At 40.9% G+C, this 17,609-nt stretch overlaps 1 protein-coding gene across 19 annotated transcripts in view; it reads right to left on the bottom strand.

Moving 5' to 3' along the window:
• The window catches only part of LOC148162037 (putative phospholipid-transporting ATPase IIB), a 191,447-nt gene that overhangs the window by 160,164 nt on the left and 13,674 nt on the right, over positions 1-17,609 (bottom strand). For 17 of the 19 annotated variants that reach the window (XM_088020400.1, XM_088020391.1, XM_088020390.1 and 14 more), the window contains exons 2-5: positions 10,208-10,381; positions 4,790-4,894; positions 3,416-3,566; positions 229-329 (exon numbers count right to left, since the gene is read on the bottom strand). In XM_088020400.1, coding sequence (XP_087876526.1) covers positions 264-329; positions 3,416-3,566; positions 4,790-4,894; positions 10,208-10,381 — 496 coding nt within the window. In that variant the 3' untranslated portion in view covers positions 229-263. The remainder of the gene's footprint in view (positions 1-228; positions 330-3,415; positions 3,567-4,789; positions 4,895-10,207; positions 10,382-17,609) is intronic. The other 2 variants (XM_088020401.1, XM_088020402.1) reach the window with 2 other exon arrangements.

Genomic DNA, 17,609 nt, shown 5'->3' with positions numbered 1-17,609 from the left:
TTTGAGCCAAGACGCACAGGCAGCGCACGGGCCCAACACCCCTGGCGAGGCTGCGAAGTCGGTCAGTGGCAGAGCTCTGGAAAACCCTGTAAGTGAAGTCCAATGGTGCACAGCAGCAGTATCATGCTTCTGAAAACCTGATCGATTTATCTCTCAACCATCTCCACTCTGAAAACCAAATACTAAATATTAATAATTTAACTTAATTTCAAAAATCTTTTCTTTTACCAGAGAAGCCCAGTAGGTGTAGAGATAGCCTATTTTCAATGCTGGCACAAACTGTGAGCAGGATAGAGATTCAAGAAAAACTTGAATTGTTCATATAAAACCTAAAAAGGAAAAGAAAAAATTAACACAATCTCTCCAAGGACAACCTTTAAAACTTCAATTAAATAATTAAATCAGCACAATAGCTAACTATATTTCCATCAAACAGTGACAATATGCCCTCAGTTACAGTAAATTAAGTAATTCTGACACTGGCTTCCCAATAACTAAATTACATATATATTTATTTAAATTATATTTAAAATAAACTGAAAAAACAATTAGAACTTCCAATTATGTTAAAAGCATCCTCTAAAAGTTTTTATTTTCTTGTATACAATTTCCAGTTTTGCACACTCCTCTGTAAATCTCTGTATGTATATCAAAGCAAATGAGATAGTGAAATCTTCCCAATGTAAGTCAATAAATATATTATTTATATACACACAAATGTGTATCTTGATAACTCAGAAACTCTCAATGGGAAAGTTCTATTAACCTTATATTTATGAAACGGTAAAAAATAAAATATAATAGCCACGTTTCTGAACACGAACATCTGGGTAGCTTTAAAATAACTGAGCGAGGGGCGCCTGGGTGGCTCAGTTGGTTAAGCAACTGCCTTCGGCTCAGGTCATGATCCTGGAGTCCCGGGATCGAGTCCCACATCTGGCTCGCTGCTCAGCAGGGAGTCTGCTTCTCCCTCTGACCCTCTCCCCTCTCATGCTCTCTCTCTATCTCATTCTCTCTCTCAAATAAATAAATAAAATCTTTAAAAAATAAAATAACTGAGCGAACAAAACATACAATTTGACTTCACAAAAACTGTCTTAATCTCCTCTATTTACTTCTCTCGAAGTATAAGAAATAATGACATAAAAAAGTATGTGAATTGCACACCAACTCCGGAAGACAGCGACCTATATATTCTTTATAATCTCTTGGCAGTTGATCTGCAATAATATTTTCAAATACAAAAGAAGTATCCTTCAACAAAATTTTAGGAATGCAAATCCTGCAACTTTGTTTTTGTTTTTTAATTCAAATAGAGTTATTTTTAAGGAAGAAAACCCAAGAGCCAGTATATTAAGACACTTCTATTTACAAATTCTCAAATTATTAAATTTAAATTGAAAATCAAAATGGAACAAATTTCATGTTTATAGATGAGAATAATTCAAACGGCACACTATCATTGCAATTAAACTTACAACCTTGCAACTTCCAAATCAAAATCTCTTTGGATGCCATTTTATATGCAACTTGGAGGGTATGGAAATTTTAACAAGAGCAGAGCAATGGGTTAAGTACTTATTGTTGACTTTTTAAAGAGTCTGGAACCACAGTTTTTATATAATGAAGTTTTCTACATTACCATACAGCTGTTTGTGCAACTCAAAAATCAGCTACAATGATAACACGTTTCTATTCATAATCATATTCAATTGCTGTCTAAAGATGTTTTGAGTCATTTCATAAATTAATCTCAGCAGGAGAGAAAGCTCTTTCTCCTCAGTGATTTCTTTAAAATCTCAGGTAGCATAAATTATATCTATTAGCAATTCAAAAATTGCCATTTGTGCTAAAAATGGCATAGAATTCCTACTGTGCAATTACCAAATGTTTCTAAAATACTACGTTTTAGATGAAAAGCCTAATTTAAGAGACAATCTAAGAACGAGAATTCACACGGTAACAGTGGTGCAGCCACACCAACAGGTGCTCTCAGGACACAGCCCATCCTGGTGGGCTGCAGGGATTTGCTCTGGTCAGAGTGAGGCTGCACTGTGGGCTTTAAGCCACTGTAATCAATACTCTGTTGTCTACTGAATGAACTTTGTGACCTTTAGGAAAATGTACAATGCTTCGCCAATCTGCGAGTATTTAAAATTTAAAGAAAACAGGGCGCCTGGGTGGCTCAGTTGGTTGGGCAACTGCCTTCGGCTCAGGTCATGATCCTGGAGTCCCCGGATCGAGTCCCGCATCGGGCTCCCTGCTCAGCGGGGAGTCTGCTTCTCCCTCTGACCCTCCCCCCTCTCATGTGCTCTCTCTCTCTCATTCTCTCTGTCTCAAATAAATAAAAAAATCTTTAAAAAAAAAAATAAAATTTAAAGAAAACAGTAACTTCATTCAAGAAAGATGAGAATATTTATCTGCCTGAAAGACAGCTTACATTTTATTGTCCTGACAAAAGAGCTGTCTTTTAATGACGGAGACAGTAGTTTTGTGTGTTTTACTAAAGAGTTAATTAGATATGAAGCATTCACCAACTATTAGATGGATGGGGGAGGGTGGTGAGGGGCAATCAATGCCCAGTATAAAATCAGCATGATTATTTAAATTAAAACATGAAAAATAAAACAGCCCTTATTTCACTTTACCAAGACATTTTCTTGTAAAGAGCGTAAGAGCAAATAACTAGAATGTGTCAGAAACTTTGATATAGAAATATAACCAGTACCAGCTTCCTTTTGCCTTTAGAAAGACGAATAAATTGGTCTATAAAAATAGGAAATGTACAAAAACCAAAAATTAGTCAATCATCCTAAATACATACTCAGTTTTGTAACTTAAGCCAAAAATACCACTAGCAACAAAAAAAGTAATCAAATATTTAAACTTCATTATTTACACCTAGCATAATACCTAATTAAAGATAACTAATGATATAACAACATAACATGGCTTGAAATTTATAATGTGAAGTAGAAAATATTATCTATAAATGCTTATAGATATTTTGTTACTGAGTCACGTTTCTATAAAAAATTATTTTACTTTCAGCATGAAGTTCCTTGGCAGGCTTTAAACTTAACATTCCACTTCACCTCCAAACAAAACTTAGGACTTATTTTCTGTTAATTTAATTTAGGCTTGATTATTTCTACAATAATATAAATATATTTATCTAGGACTGAAGTCAAACTATAAATTTTCTCACCTTGAACTTCATGATGTACCCATTAAAAGTGCGCATGAATTATTTAACAACTACTTGAAACATAAATGGTTCAAAAGCAAAAGGTCACTGATTTGGACAGGACACGATTAACGGGAAAAAAAATTAAAAAATAAAAAAAACAGTGAAAACAAAAGGAGCCAGCAATCTCTGATATGAAACCCATTCTTAAGAATGTAATAGTCTTACCCCAGGTATAAAGGTAAATACATTGTATTTTTGATTTTTTATAGAATTTCTGGGACGCTTTTCTTCACACTTTTCAGGATATCCAAGCCGCACCGTGCGAGCTTTCAGTTCTCTCTTTCTTTGACAAATATTTATCAGCCAATCACAGCAACTGCATGAAACAAAAGACACTCGTTATATATGCTTTTTAAAAAATGTTTAAATTAATGCTACATATTTAGAGCCAATACTGATTGTTTCTGTATTTACCAGACACCGAAAGCATATCTAATGTTAATCTGTAAAGGTTATCTTCAAATAGGTTATACTGAAATAACTTTGACATAAGACACTGAAAGAGACTTGTATGAGTGCATAATGACTTCTAGAACCTCAGGGAAATGATCTTCCCTGTTTAGACCCTCTCACTGACAAAACCATTAAGTTTCTGAAGCAATCAATGCTCTTCTATGAGGAGAAAAGGAGAGCCGTGTCGTTTGCAATTCTCAATACACCGCTCAGTGATCCGATGACAAAGGTCCTCGGACATCTACTCTCTCAGGTAATCACTCTTTTCCTCTCTTAAAGAGGACTATTTTAGTAGCATTCATATAAAATGAAGACTTACGGCTCCATTCAATATTGGGAAAGAACACTGATGTTTAAGGGGATAGGGCCAAAGCTATCTTCCAGTCCGTCCATGTGCCATAGTGTCAGGACTCCAGCAGCACAAACACTTCCACTTCCTGGACATCCAAACCATTATGTTTGGATAGAGAGAATAAACTTTTCTCAAAATACTTAAGAAAATGGTGAAAAGGTATCAAAATCGCCTAAACTAAGCATAAAATAAGAATCGTGAATTTAAACTTCAGCATTAACAGTTTGGCTTTGCTCAAATCTCCAAACTGCAGGAGACCTAGAATGGCTTATGAAGGCAGGTTGTTGAACTGTATCTTCTAGGTGTAGTCTGGGCTACAACAGCAAGCCAGCAGCAAAAGGCAGAAGCTCTGAACTTCACTCTGTGACAGACTCAGCTGAAAAATTAACATGAAATTTTGTGTGACAATGTCAGTCTCAGGAGGTGTGATTATAAAATGAAGTTGGCATATCAGGACTTCCATCTTGAAATCACTGCATGTCTTCCACGGCAGGTGGGGAGGGCGCACTAGCCCTTTACTCCAATCACACTGACATCAATCTTCAGAAGTCGCCTTACTTTGGATGGCACCCACGGTGGCATCCTAATATACAGGTAAAACATAATTCCTATCAAAATCCCTGAAAAGATTTTACAGACTGGGCTAGATTATTCTAAAATGTCTATGGAAAGGCCTAATAGCTAGAGGGCTAAGAAAACCTTGAAAAAGAATAAAATACAAGGAATCAACCTACCCCATTTGAAGACTTAGATAACGAGACAGTTCTCCAGACTGGGTAGCACTAGCAGGGCAGACGAAGGGACAATACAGGCAACAAGCCCCACTCGTGTGCAGCCAACTGACCAGAGACACAGGCATAAAAGCAGTTCAACAATGGTGCTGGAGCATTTGGATATACATAGGCAAAAAATAAATCTAAACCAAAACTTCCCACCTTGTACAAAACTAACTCAAAAAGGATCTAAATAATGTTAAACTATAAAACTTACAGAAGAAAATCTTTGAGACACAGGGCTGGGTGAAAAGTCCTTAGACGTGACAATCAAAGCGCAGTGCTCAAAAGAAAAAAAACAAACAGTTGGACTTCATCAAAATGAAAGACTTTGGATCTGTGGAAAAACTCTTAGAGGATGAAAAGACAAGCTACAGAATGGAAGAAAATATTTGCAAACTACCCACCTAACAGAAGACTCACAAGTGAAATATATAAAGAACTCTTAAAACTTCACCAGGAAAAAAACCAAACCAAGAAGAAAATGGAATGGACCTACAGACACATTTACTGAAGACGACATGCCTATGGCAAGTAAGACAGTGAACCTCACTAGGCCTTTAGAAAATGCAAACAACCTGAGGCCACAATGAGCTGTCAGTACACACATATTCTAACAGCTAAAATAAAAAACAGTGACAACAAGGTTGACAAGGAGATACTGAATCTCTCCTTCACTGCTGGTGGGAATGTGAAATGGTACAACCACTCCGGGAAACAGTTCAGCACTTTCATAAAAAACTAAACATATGCTTATTATGCAACCCAGCAACCGTACTCCTGAGCATTTAGCCCAGAGAAAGGAAAACTTATGTCCATACAAAAAAAAAAAAAACCTGTACATGATGATTCATAGCAGCTTTATTTGGAACATCCAAAAACTTGGAACAACCTAAATGTCCTATCGTAGGTGAATGCTTAAACAAACATTCATCCATCCCCTGGAATGCCAGTCCGCAATTAAAAGGAAAAACTATCGATACAACTACGTGAGTGGTTATCAAGGGCCCTGTGTTGACTGGAGTAGGCCAATCTCCAAAAATCACAAATGGAATGGTTTCACTTATTTGACATTCTCAAAATTAAAATTATACAAATAGAGACGGATTAGTGGTTGCCAGAGGCTAGGGCCTGGGGTAGGAGAGAGAACATGACTATAGAAGGCAGCAGACAGGAGACACCTGCGGTAATGGGACAGTTCTGTATCTTTACTGCAGTGGTGGTTACACAGACCTGCACATGTAGTAAAACGTAGTGAACTATACACAGTTTACACCAGCATCAACTTTCTGGTTCGATGCAACCACTGGGGGGCGCCTGGGTGGCTCAGTCAGTTAAGCGGCTGCCTTTGGCTCAGGGTCCCGTGATCCAGTTGCACCTGGGGCTCCCTGCTCAGCAGGGAGCCTGCTTCTCCCTCTCCCTCGGCCCCTCCCCACCTCAGGCTCACTCTTTCGCTCTCAAACAAATGGATAAAATCTTTAAAAAAAAAAAAAAAAAGAAAGATGCAACCACTGGGGGAAACTGGGTGAAGGATAAGCAGGACCCCTCTATACTAAGTTTGCAATTTCCTGTAAAGCTGTAATTATTTCAAAAGAAAAGGTTTTGTTTTTTAAGATTTTATTTACTGAGAGAGGGGGGGAGTGAGAGAGCATGAGCAGGAGAGAGGGGCACGGGTAGAGGGAGAAGCAGGCTCCTGATGTGGGACTGGATCCCAGAACCCTGGGATCATGACATGAGCTGAAAGCAGATGCTTAACGAACTGAGCCACCCAGGCGCCGCCAGAAAAGTTTTTTTTTTTTTAAATAAAACAAAGTAAAAGGATGAAAATCATATACCATGCAAATACTAATCAAAGAAAGCTGGGAGAGAGAGAGAGCAAAAGAGAGAGACAAACCAAGAAACAAGTGTTAATAACAGAGGACAGACTGACGCTCACCAGAGGGAGGTGGGTGGGGGAGGGACACAGGTGAAGGGGATGAAGGAGGGCACTTGTGTTAAGCACAGGGTGACGTATGGAAACCTGAAGCTAATATAACGCCGCATGTCAACTAACTGGAATTAAAATAAAGAAATAAAGATAAAGAAAGCTGGTATCATTTCATAATGTCTATTGAAGATAGACATTATGAGCCCACATAGAAGAAATATTATCAGATAAAGATCAATCCAACAGTGAGTTAGTAACCCTACACTCGCATCATCTAATAACATACTCTAAAATATATAAAGCAAAATGACATAATTTAAAGCAGTAGACACATCCTCAAAGATGTTGAGACTCACACAAGCTTCTCAGTAACTGATAAGTAAACTTCGAATATGAATACAGAAGATTCAAACAAGACTATTAACAAATTAATCAAATAAGTGGATAAAATCTTTTTAAAAAAAAAGCAACACAGAGCAACACAGTCAACAAAAAAGGACAAATTCTTTTCAAATACACACAGAAAATTGACTAACACTGCCCATATACGATGAATCATAAAGTAAGTCTCAACACATTACAGAGACTGAAAGAAAAAAATCCCAAGTATGTTCTCGGGCCACAGTGGAATTAAGATAAAGTCGATCACATGGCACCGGGGTGGCTCAGTCCATGAAGCGTCTGACTTCAACTCAGATCATGATCTCAGGACCCTGGGATCCAGCCCCAGTGTCTCCAGTCTCCCAGCTCAGCAGGGAGTCTGCTTCTCCCTCTCCATCTGCCCCTCTCCCACCGCTTATGCTCTCTCTCTCTTGCTCTCACTTTCTCTCCCTCAAATAAAAAATAAAATCTTTAAAAAAAAAAAGATAACAGTCAATTACAAAAAGATAATCAGGAAAATTCCTGACTGGAAATTAATCAGCATGGTTCTAAACTGAACATCAACTAAAGCAGAAATGGCAATGTAAATCAAAATATTTTGAACTAAATAGTAATAATAATACCATGTGTCAAAACTGAAATGCATCTATTTTTAAAAAAGAAAACAGTACAATGCTGGTGACCTGAGAATCCATCTAACGAAGCCAGAAAAAGAAAGGCAAGTTAAACTCAGTATGAAAAAAATTAAGGGCAGACCAGACTTCAATGACACAGGAAGCAGACATCCTAAGAGGGACACAGTGTCACTCATACAGTGTCCCAGAGAATGTTTAACCTGAATCTAATGGCGAGGAGACCTCAGACAGACCAAAACCTGAAATGTTCTATAAAATACCTGTTGTGTAGTTCCCATAAACATCAATGGAATGCAAGACAAAGTTAGGGCAAGAGTGGCTCCAGATTCATGGAGATGGCTCATGGAGATGGCCACCTAAATGCCAGGCCAGCCTAGAGAGGAAGGGTGCTCTGTGGGCAGGAGACAGAGCTGTGTCAGAGCAAAATCTCCTGAACGTGGCAACTGCCTGGTGGCCATGTACGAAAATAGCCTCTTCCTAAGAAACATGCACGGAACACTAAGATCAAAGAGGAGTGAAGTAACAAGCAACCTCGTCTGAAATCACTCTGAAAATAACAGTGAGATATAAAGAGAATGGTCAATAAATGTGGCAAAAGATTAAACATTAGTGATCTTAGGCAAAGGGCATAGGAGGAATTCTTGCAACTTTTCTATAAGTTTGGATTTATTTCAAGATAAAAGTGAATTTATTTCAAGTCTGGATTTATTTCATGATAAAAGCTTAAAATTTCAAAAGCAAAGACAACACCAGAAGTTTGGCTCTTTGAAAAGAACTGATAACCTCCTATCAAGATTAACAGGGAAAAGGGAGAGATAAATTAACAATATCAGGAATAATAAAATGTGACATCCCTCCAGAACCTCATACATTTTCTATTACAGGAATTTATATATTTGAAAGTAGATAAACCCCTTGAAAAGCACAAAGCATCACAAGGGACACAAGAAAAAACAATTCTGCATAGCCCTGCAACTGTTAAAAGGAATTAAGTCTAGACAAGGTTAAGTACCCCCAAAGAATACTCCAGGAATATTGGCTATTTAACCTAGAAAATGTTTTGTGAAAAAACTGTCTCACTCATTAAAAATTAGTAACACAAGTCAGTGATTTCTAAAGCCTTGTTTAGCCATGAAATTGCTTCTTCATATGAACAGCTTACAATATACAGGAAAGATAAAGACAGACACTAATTGGAAGCTGAGAGGGGGTGATAAGCCTAAATCCTGCTCAGGCTCACTTCCCGATTCTGCGTGGTCGATCTCTTTGAGGGATTCCTCAGAGTCCCTGGGAGTCCACACACCACTGTTTGAATACCACTATGTGAGCCGACCCCAAAATCAAATTGGTTGTAAAAACATCTTTTTACAAACTTCTAAAGAGATAATGAGGATGATATATAAGGTATCTTTCTACAATGACTTGTATCTCTTTTATGGTCAAAGGGATCTAAGTTCATGATGGTTAAGAAAGGCACTGACCACAAACTTTAAAGAGCAGAAAGACTATCAAAGCAGTAATTTATTCGACATACCCCACTCAAGTTATGTTGGCATCAGTCAGCTGAAATCTTGCTCTACCCGTCCCTAGGGCTGGAGGACAGTCAATGGCCAAGTGTCCTAGACACAGAGTGTGGTTTCACAGACCAGCCTCTAAAGTCAAGGGTGAGCACAGCTGATGAAGTTTATCTCAACCACCAGTGAACTTGTTTAAATATGAGCAGGTCTTACCTTTGTTTCTTTCTGGTTAAATTTACTGAAGAATCTTCTTCCAAGTCAAAGCATTTGAGTCAAATAATACACAGAGTTCCAGTATTATTAAACTGCATTTTACAGGCCCATAATACACAGAGTTACAGTATTATTAAACTGCATTTTACAGGCCCCTACCTGCCTTTCTGGATGAGAGCAGGACCGAAGATGGAAGAGAGCACGGTTTACAAATGCTGACACAGTGACCAGAATTGACTCTACCATGCAATCAATACAAAACCACTAATCTTTCTCCACTTTCTAAACATTTAAACGTCGCATGAAAAAAGTGAACTTGAGGACGCCTGGGTGGTTCCGTCGATTAAGCGTCTGCCTTCAGCTCAAGGTCATGATCCCAGGGTCCTGGGATCGAGCCCCACATCAGGCTCCTTGCTCAGCGGGGAGTCTGCTTGTCCCTCTGCCGCTCCCCCTGCTTGTGCTCTCTGTTTCCCTCTGACCAATAAATAAATACAATCTTTAAAAAAAGAAAGTGACCTTGGCATTCTGTCCTTTTCTGATTAGCAATGTTTGGTTTTGACTAATGTTTAACACTTTCCGTTATGTCATTTCATTGAGAGTGTCTTCTTTATTTGATATAAAAATAAGTATGTTAGAAGCCGAGCTTCTAAATACCTTAACTGTATACCTGAGAGAATAGGAAATTAGGCAGCAAGAGATCACAAACCTGGTGCAGAGGAACTTCCATCCTCCACAGACAAACCACTCTAGTCCTCTTCTTCTCTGTCTGATCCTAGCTCGTGGTAACGTGTGGTAATCACTTTCATCATTCTCGAAGCCTTCTTCAGACATCATTAATGGCATTTCATCCAAATGGGCAGACTCATCTTCCAGCTGGTACCTGGTCAGAGGTAAGGAGAGAATGCTGAGGCAGGCCAAGCAGCCTTCTGTCACCAGTAAGGGTATTATTTAAGACAAGAGCTGGTCACATTCTACTAACCACATTTTTCTTTTTTCTTCAAACTAAGCTGTCTACAGCAGAGGCAAACCATTATAAATAAGGGATGCTACTTTCCTTTACAAAAAATGTATTTAGCCAGGGTCAGAAGGAAAGGAACAGGCTGCCCAAGGAAGCGAACATGACCACGCTAGAAGGGGAGCCCTCCACAAAGCCACTGGTGTGAACAGTCAGCTCAACAGTACCACCCACTCATGGTGTTCAATTCAGGAATATAAAAACAATCACCCAAAATATTAGCAAAACATGTATACTTCCAGGTCATATCTAAATACTCTGCTACAGATCGATTGGATGTAAAATGTGCCCAACTTTACATTCATCAATCAAAGTCGTGGAAGTGACTTTTGAACTATGGAAGTATCTTCTTTTGAAAGGTGGGAACACGGTCCCTTGGTTTGTTGTCAGATTTGATATACGCAGCAAGGATGCTATGTCCCACTTACACTTACTCTCTGTCTCTGTTATTCCCTTTTCTGAATTTTCTATTCAAGGAAATAATTTCCTCCACAACCAGCATCCCTTTCAGAGTTCAATAATCCTCTTCTGATTCCAAAAACAGGCAGCCTACTGTATCAAGTTCCCATTTTATCTCTCCTCAATCACAGACATATGTACATTTTAAAACTAAAAGCTTACTTTGAGAACCAAAAATTCATCAGAAAGTAGATTGCAGAGCCCACGAATGCTATCTTATTTGACTTTACATCAAACCTGTGGTAGGCATTCACCTCAATTGTAAAAATCAGAGCACAGACCTGTGTGTCCCCGGGACATGATGGTAGTCACTGAAACTGAAATTTCCCATCGCACCCTCTGAAGTCCACAGACTTTATACAAGACAAATAAAACCAACCAAGCCCACAACTACAGCATAAATGAGTGCCAGACAATACTACAATCTACTTAAAGACAACAGCAAGCTGAAACAGGATAAAGTCAAAGGAAATCACAAAAAGCACACTAATCAAACTACTCGAAGCAAAGATGAAGGAAAAATTCTTGGAAGGAGCCAGAAGAAAACAACTCATTACATGGAGAAGCCCATCAATTCAAATGCCCATGGACTTCTCATGGAGAGAGATGAGGCCAGAGGACAGGAACTCCATGTCTAAGTGCTGAAAGGGAAAAAGGCTCAACCCAGAATTCTATATCCAGCAAAAAGATCCTCCAGGAATGAAGGCAGAACAAAAACATTCTCAGATGAAAGATAAAACTTGGAGGGTATGTTACCATCTGACCTCATACAAAAGAAAGCTAAAGAAAGTTTCAAGACGAAGAAAAATGATACCATCAGGAAACTTGGATTTTTGGAAATAAAGAACACAAAATTCTTTAAAACGTGTATGACTATTGAAAGCAAAAGCTGTCACATCATCTGGTGAAGTTTTCAGTGTAGAAAGATGTGAACTGATATGGCGGCTATCCTGTAAGAAGCAGGCGATTCCATAGCTTACATTAAGTGTAAAATATGAACAGTGAAAAGTTAGCTATGTATATTGCAATCCTTAGCGTGGAGCTTCTCAACAGCGGTACCATTAACATTTTGGGTCTCAGAATTCTGTTGACGGAGCTGTCCTGTGCATTGTGGAGCATTCACCAGCAAACCAGGCCACTACGCATTTGATGCCAGTAGCAGCATTCCCCCAGTCGTGACAATAAAAATGTGTCCAGATGTCACCAAATGTCACCTGGAGGACAAAAATCACTACCTACAAAAAAAAAAAATACTTGAAATATAATGGCATATGTTAAAAGATTAAAAGTAAAAAGATGGAAGAAGATATGATGCAAACACTCGTTCAAAGGAAAACAAGTAGATACTATAAGACAAAGAAGACATCAAAAAAATAAAATGAAAGAACCGCCCAGGATAAAGAAGAACATTATATAATGATAAAAGATCAAATCACCCATAAGCTCTAACAATCATAAATGTGCATGCACCTACCACCAGTTTCAAAGTACACAAAGTATGAAATATGTAAGTAAAAGGAGAAACAAATCCATAATACTGCCGGAAGACTTCATAACTCCTCTCTCAGTAATTAATGGAAGAAACAGTATCAGAAAGGACAGAAAGACATGGTCAGCACTGTCAGCCAACCTACCCTGGCACTCTACCCTGTACGGCAGAATGTTCTCATCAAGTGCACCATGAACACTCATCCCCACGGACCGCAACCTGGGCCATAACACAAACTAACAAATTCAAAAGAACTGAAATTAGACAAAGTATGTTCTCTTACCATAAAGGACTTTTTTTATAAAGATTTTATTTATTTATTTCACAGAGAGAGACACAGCGAGAGAGGGAACACAAGCAGGGGAAGTGGGAGAGGGAGAAGCAGACTCCCTGCTGAGCAGGGAGCCCGATGTGGGGCTCGATGCCAGGACCCCGAGATCATGACCTGAGCTGAAGGCAGATGCTTAACGACTGAGCCACCCAGGCGCCCCATAAAGGAATTTCTTTTAAAAATCAGTAACAGAAAGGGACGCTTGGATGGCTCAGGTGCTTAAGGGTCTGCCTCAGCTCAGGTCATGATCTTAGGGTCCTGGGATCGAGTCCTGCTTCTGGCTCCATGCTCAGTGGGGAGTCTGCTTCTCCCTCTTCCCTTCCCCCCACTCATGCTTGCACTCTCTCTCTCTCTGAAACAAATAAATAAATCTTAAAAAAAAAAAAATCAGGGGCACCTAGGTGACTCAGCCAGTTAAGCATCCGCCTACAGCTCAGGTCCTGATCCCAGGGTCCTGGGATCAAGCTCTCTGCTCAGCGGGGAGTCTGCTTCTCCCTCTGCCACTCTCTCCCTGCTCATGCTCTCTTTCTCTCACTCTCTCTCAAATAAAATCTTTAAAAATAAACTTAAAAATAAATCAGTAACAGAAAGATATTTGGAAAATCCACTAAAACCTGGGGGGGGGGGATTTGGGAACAAATTTCGGAAGCAACACATTTGGGAACAAAACTGTCACGATGCTGGAGAATCATCCAATTCTTCACAACTGCAAATGGAAACTTACGAACAGCAGAAATTCTACAGAGATCAGCACCTTAAGCTAGAACTCACACTCAGAACGAGTCACCACAGGACAACCTGATGCCTGCCTGCTGGTGTGATACAAGAAGCAGCAGATCCAGCATTCCTGCCAACACATGTACACATTTACCGTATTTACTCAATCCCAGAGCAGTGGTTCTCAAAGTGCAGTCCCCAGAAATTCTTGGAGCCACCCCCAGAAACAAGAAACTTCTGGAAGTAGCCTACAGTTGGTATCAAGAGCCCTCGCACTCTGCTGCTTGAGAAGCACTGCTCTGGGGCTAATTTTCACGTGACGGGAAGTGCACAAAATAAGAGCACTACACCCAACTCCAGGAGGTACTAATCCAGACACTACCAACCACCAGCCTGGACTCTTCAAAAATGCCACATGAGAAGAAAGAAAACCACCACAAAGATTTCTCCAAATTAAAAGAAATTAAAAAGATATAACCAAATGAGGGGCGCCTGGGTGGCTCAGTTGTTAAGCGTCTGCCTTGGGCTCAGGTCATGACCCCGGGATTCTGGGATCGGGGGACTCCCTGCTCTGTGGGAAGCCTGCTTCTCCCTCACCCACTCCCCCTGTTTGTGTTCCCTCTCTCACGGTGTCTCTCCCTATCAAATAAATAAAATCTTTAAAAAAAGAATGAAAATGGTGAGTGCTACTCCAGATGGTCAGGAATATCCAAGAACAGAATTATTTCCATTCTGCTCTAAGACGTTATTGAAATACATCTTCTACAGTACATAACAAGCTTTAAATGTATATGAAGTATACACACAGTGCAGAGTACATAAACGAGCTTTATATGTGCCAACTTAGCAGTCCCTCAGGGAATCTGTGGATGTGGGTGTTCACACACCTGCATGTGTGTGGGGGCGTGTGCATGTGCAGGTATATGCAGTGACGGTGCCAGGCAGTCCTTTGCTTACTAGGATTCTGTGAAAAGGTCAGAAGGCAAGATTCCAGAAGACTCCACCTTCTTGAAACTTTATTTTTTTGAAACAGGTGCCTAGCTGTCAAGAATCCAAACACAAGTGGGGCGCCTGGGTGGCTCAGTTGGTTAAGCGACTGCCTTCGGCTCGGGTCATGGTCCTGGAGTCCCGGGATCGAGTCCCGCATCGGGCTCCCTGCTCAGCAGGGAGTCTGCTTCTCCCTCTGACCCGCTTCCGTCTCGTCCTCTCCATCTCTCATTCTCTCTCAAGTAAATAAATACAATCTTTAAAAAAGAAAAAAAAGAATCCAAACACAAGTGGAATTCAATGACTATAAAGATGTCCTTGGACAATAAGGCCAATGCTGACCTGCTACCTAAGCTCCTTTTACCATCTTTTTAACATGTGGTAACTAAAAAAATAAGCCAGCAAGTGGATTACTGAGTTAAAGGTTACTGAGGTATCCCCCACTGTTGGACAGAGAAAACATTTATAAATTCCCACTAAATAACGTTTCCGTGCAAATATCTGTACACAGAACTTTCTCCATATTTTTACATGAATTCTTTCAAAGAATCCCAGAACTGCAATAGTTTGTACAAAGTCATAAGCTCTAAAACACTTGAAATATTATTGCCAACTGCAAATTTAAACTCCCACCACTGAGTGCTATGAATAATGCCAAAAGCAATTTTACCTCACCCTCATCAGATGAGAGCTAAATACATGTACCCTTCGCTTAAATAAAGGGAGGAAAATGGCATCTTGTCATCACCGGCACTGATTCACGTTTGCTAGCACACGGGGTCCTGCACTACTACTTACAAACTGTGGCTAAGGCTGCTCCCCATGCTGTTCAGTGGAGCTGGGCGTATTTGGGGCGTGTGCACTGGGGGCACCCCCGGAACTAGGACCCTCTCCCGTGGCACCAGCCTCCTCACAGGTAAATCTTCACTGGCCAGGAACTCAATGTGCCCCTTCAGCAAATGTCACCAGGACTATGACGGTTTTTGTTAGTGATGTGGTCCCCAGTGGTCTGCCCTAACTTACTTTTGCCCATAAACCCTGTTACTTCCAGCGAGCATTTCTACGAAATACGAAGTTTTGCAGGGATATATATACTATACAACAACAGAAATGGGGATGTTATTTATGCAAGAGTCCATCTCTTCCACACTGATTGGTAGTATCTCTTAAATGTATCGTATTAGAGTAATTTGGGCGCAAGAAAACAGGACTTTAACCTACAACCACATGGAACTGGACTCTCTGCAAGGACCTACAGGAGGAGATGCTGCATATTGACACCCTGACTGTAGCCCTGTGAGTCCATACGGTTCTGACCTTCAGAACTGGAAAATAATACATTTGTTTTAAGCCACTACATTTAGGATAATTTTAGAACAGCAATAGGACACTGATACAACTGCATAACAATTAATGACGATTTTTTTCTTTGTATTCTGAGTCAATTTGACAATCCTGCTTCCCGCGACCTCGCTCTCATCTTTCCTCCCTCATGTGAAACGGCCCTCGGATAAGAGAGGGTGGTGAGGTGAAGACAGAGGTGCTCTCCTCGTGGAGGATGTAAGTGTGCCGACGGCCTGTGCTGAGGCTCCCCCGGGCACTCTGGTGCTTCAGTGCAGTGCCGATTAGGCATCGAGGGGACCCGACACACAGCACACGACAAACACAGGCACCACCTGCCCTGAGACCGTAAAGCAGAGAATAAGCCTGAGGAGACGGTGGGCAGATCTTTAGCAAACACTAACCACGCAAACACTTCTCCTCCTCCCAATATAATGTCATATAAAAAATAAAAACCACGAGACCTCTGAAAATACTGGAGTACAAAGAGTACGTTAGGCTGAGGACCCCAAGAAAAATCACCTCTCAAAATCCTTACAGGAAGGTGAGAAAACGCTCTGCAAGCCGTTTGGCTGTGCTGGGTACATACCCTCAGTCACCTGCTGAGCACCACTACATGCGTGCCCACACTGAAGACACGGCAGTCAGTAACGGACACAGCTTGTAACTCACAAGCTCAGACTCACTCACCAGGAAATCTTAAATGATAGCAGTGGCTACTGGCGAGACAGTCCCCTAGCCCTTGGAAGGTGCCGACTGAGCTCAGGCTGCAGGGGCTGCATCCAGGTAGAGGGGCAGGGTGCGTGTGGAATGACCACTGCGGACGGGAAGGTAGGGAAGGTAGGTGGGGCAGCGCACAGCTCAGGAAGGACTGCCAGTCACCCAAGCTCAGCCACAGCTATCCGTGAGAATTCTGGAACTGGAGCTGGGACACAGAAGGCAGCCTGCTTCGAGATAACTACAACTGTCAACTCCTGTAAGGAGAGCGACGAGAGGTCTACACCGCTCTGCAGATTAGGACGCCCAGAACAGCTGTCTTCTGAAAGAGAAAACACAGACAGACAGACACACAGGTAGAAAAGATTAGAAAGTGTTTCCCATAAAAATGGAAGATTAAATACACGACTGCCTTCAATACCAAAAACACTGCTTTTTCTTAAAGCTGAAACCTACAGAACAGAAAACAAGAGATGATAACAAAATGCAGAAAGCTAGAGAGCAGATAGATGGATGGTAAATAAGCAGATCCAAGAAAAACAGGGGTCTCAGCACAGCCGCGAGGAGGCAGGAGAACCCTGGGACCCTGGAGGGGCGGGTCTGGCGTCAGGGGGACCTCTGAAGCGGGTGGGGAGGGAGGAAAGAGTAGGAACCGACTGAAAGCTACTGAAGACCATCTGGATCCTCAGGTGACCCCTCCCAGCTACAGAGCAAGGGACAGCTACCCCCTGGGGGAGGGAAAGCAGAGGGCGAGGCTGAAGGAAGGACAGTGAACGTGGGTGCAAGCCAGCGTGGCCTCCCTTCCCTGCTGCCCAGGTAGAAATTCAGCGTTGAGAGGAGGAGGAGGGACAGGAGAAGCCGGCGGCCAGTGTTTGCTGAAACTGTCAGGCATGAATTTAAGCACCTCGCCTACGTTCATTTAATTCCTAGTTTTAGACAATTAACATAGGAAATTCTTACTATAAAAAAGAAAAATAACTGAAATGTCCAAGACCAAAGGTGGTCTATCCATACCACGTGACATCACCCGGTTTAAAAGAAGTAGGCAATGT

This window comes from Eumetopias jubatus, unplaced genomic scaffold (genome assembly GCF_037043125.1).
Source record: "Eumetopias jubatus isolate StellerSeaLion01/CBP00866 unplaced genomic scaffold, mEumJub1_p1.0 scaffold_26, whole genome shotgun sequence".
NCBI lineage: Eukaryota > Metazoa > Chordata > Mammalia > Carnivora > Otariidae > Eumetopias > Eumetopias jubatus.
This window is presented reverse-complemented; position numbering and strand designations above follow the sequence as displayed.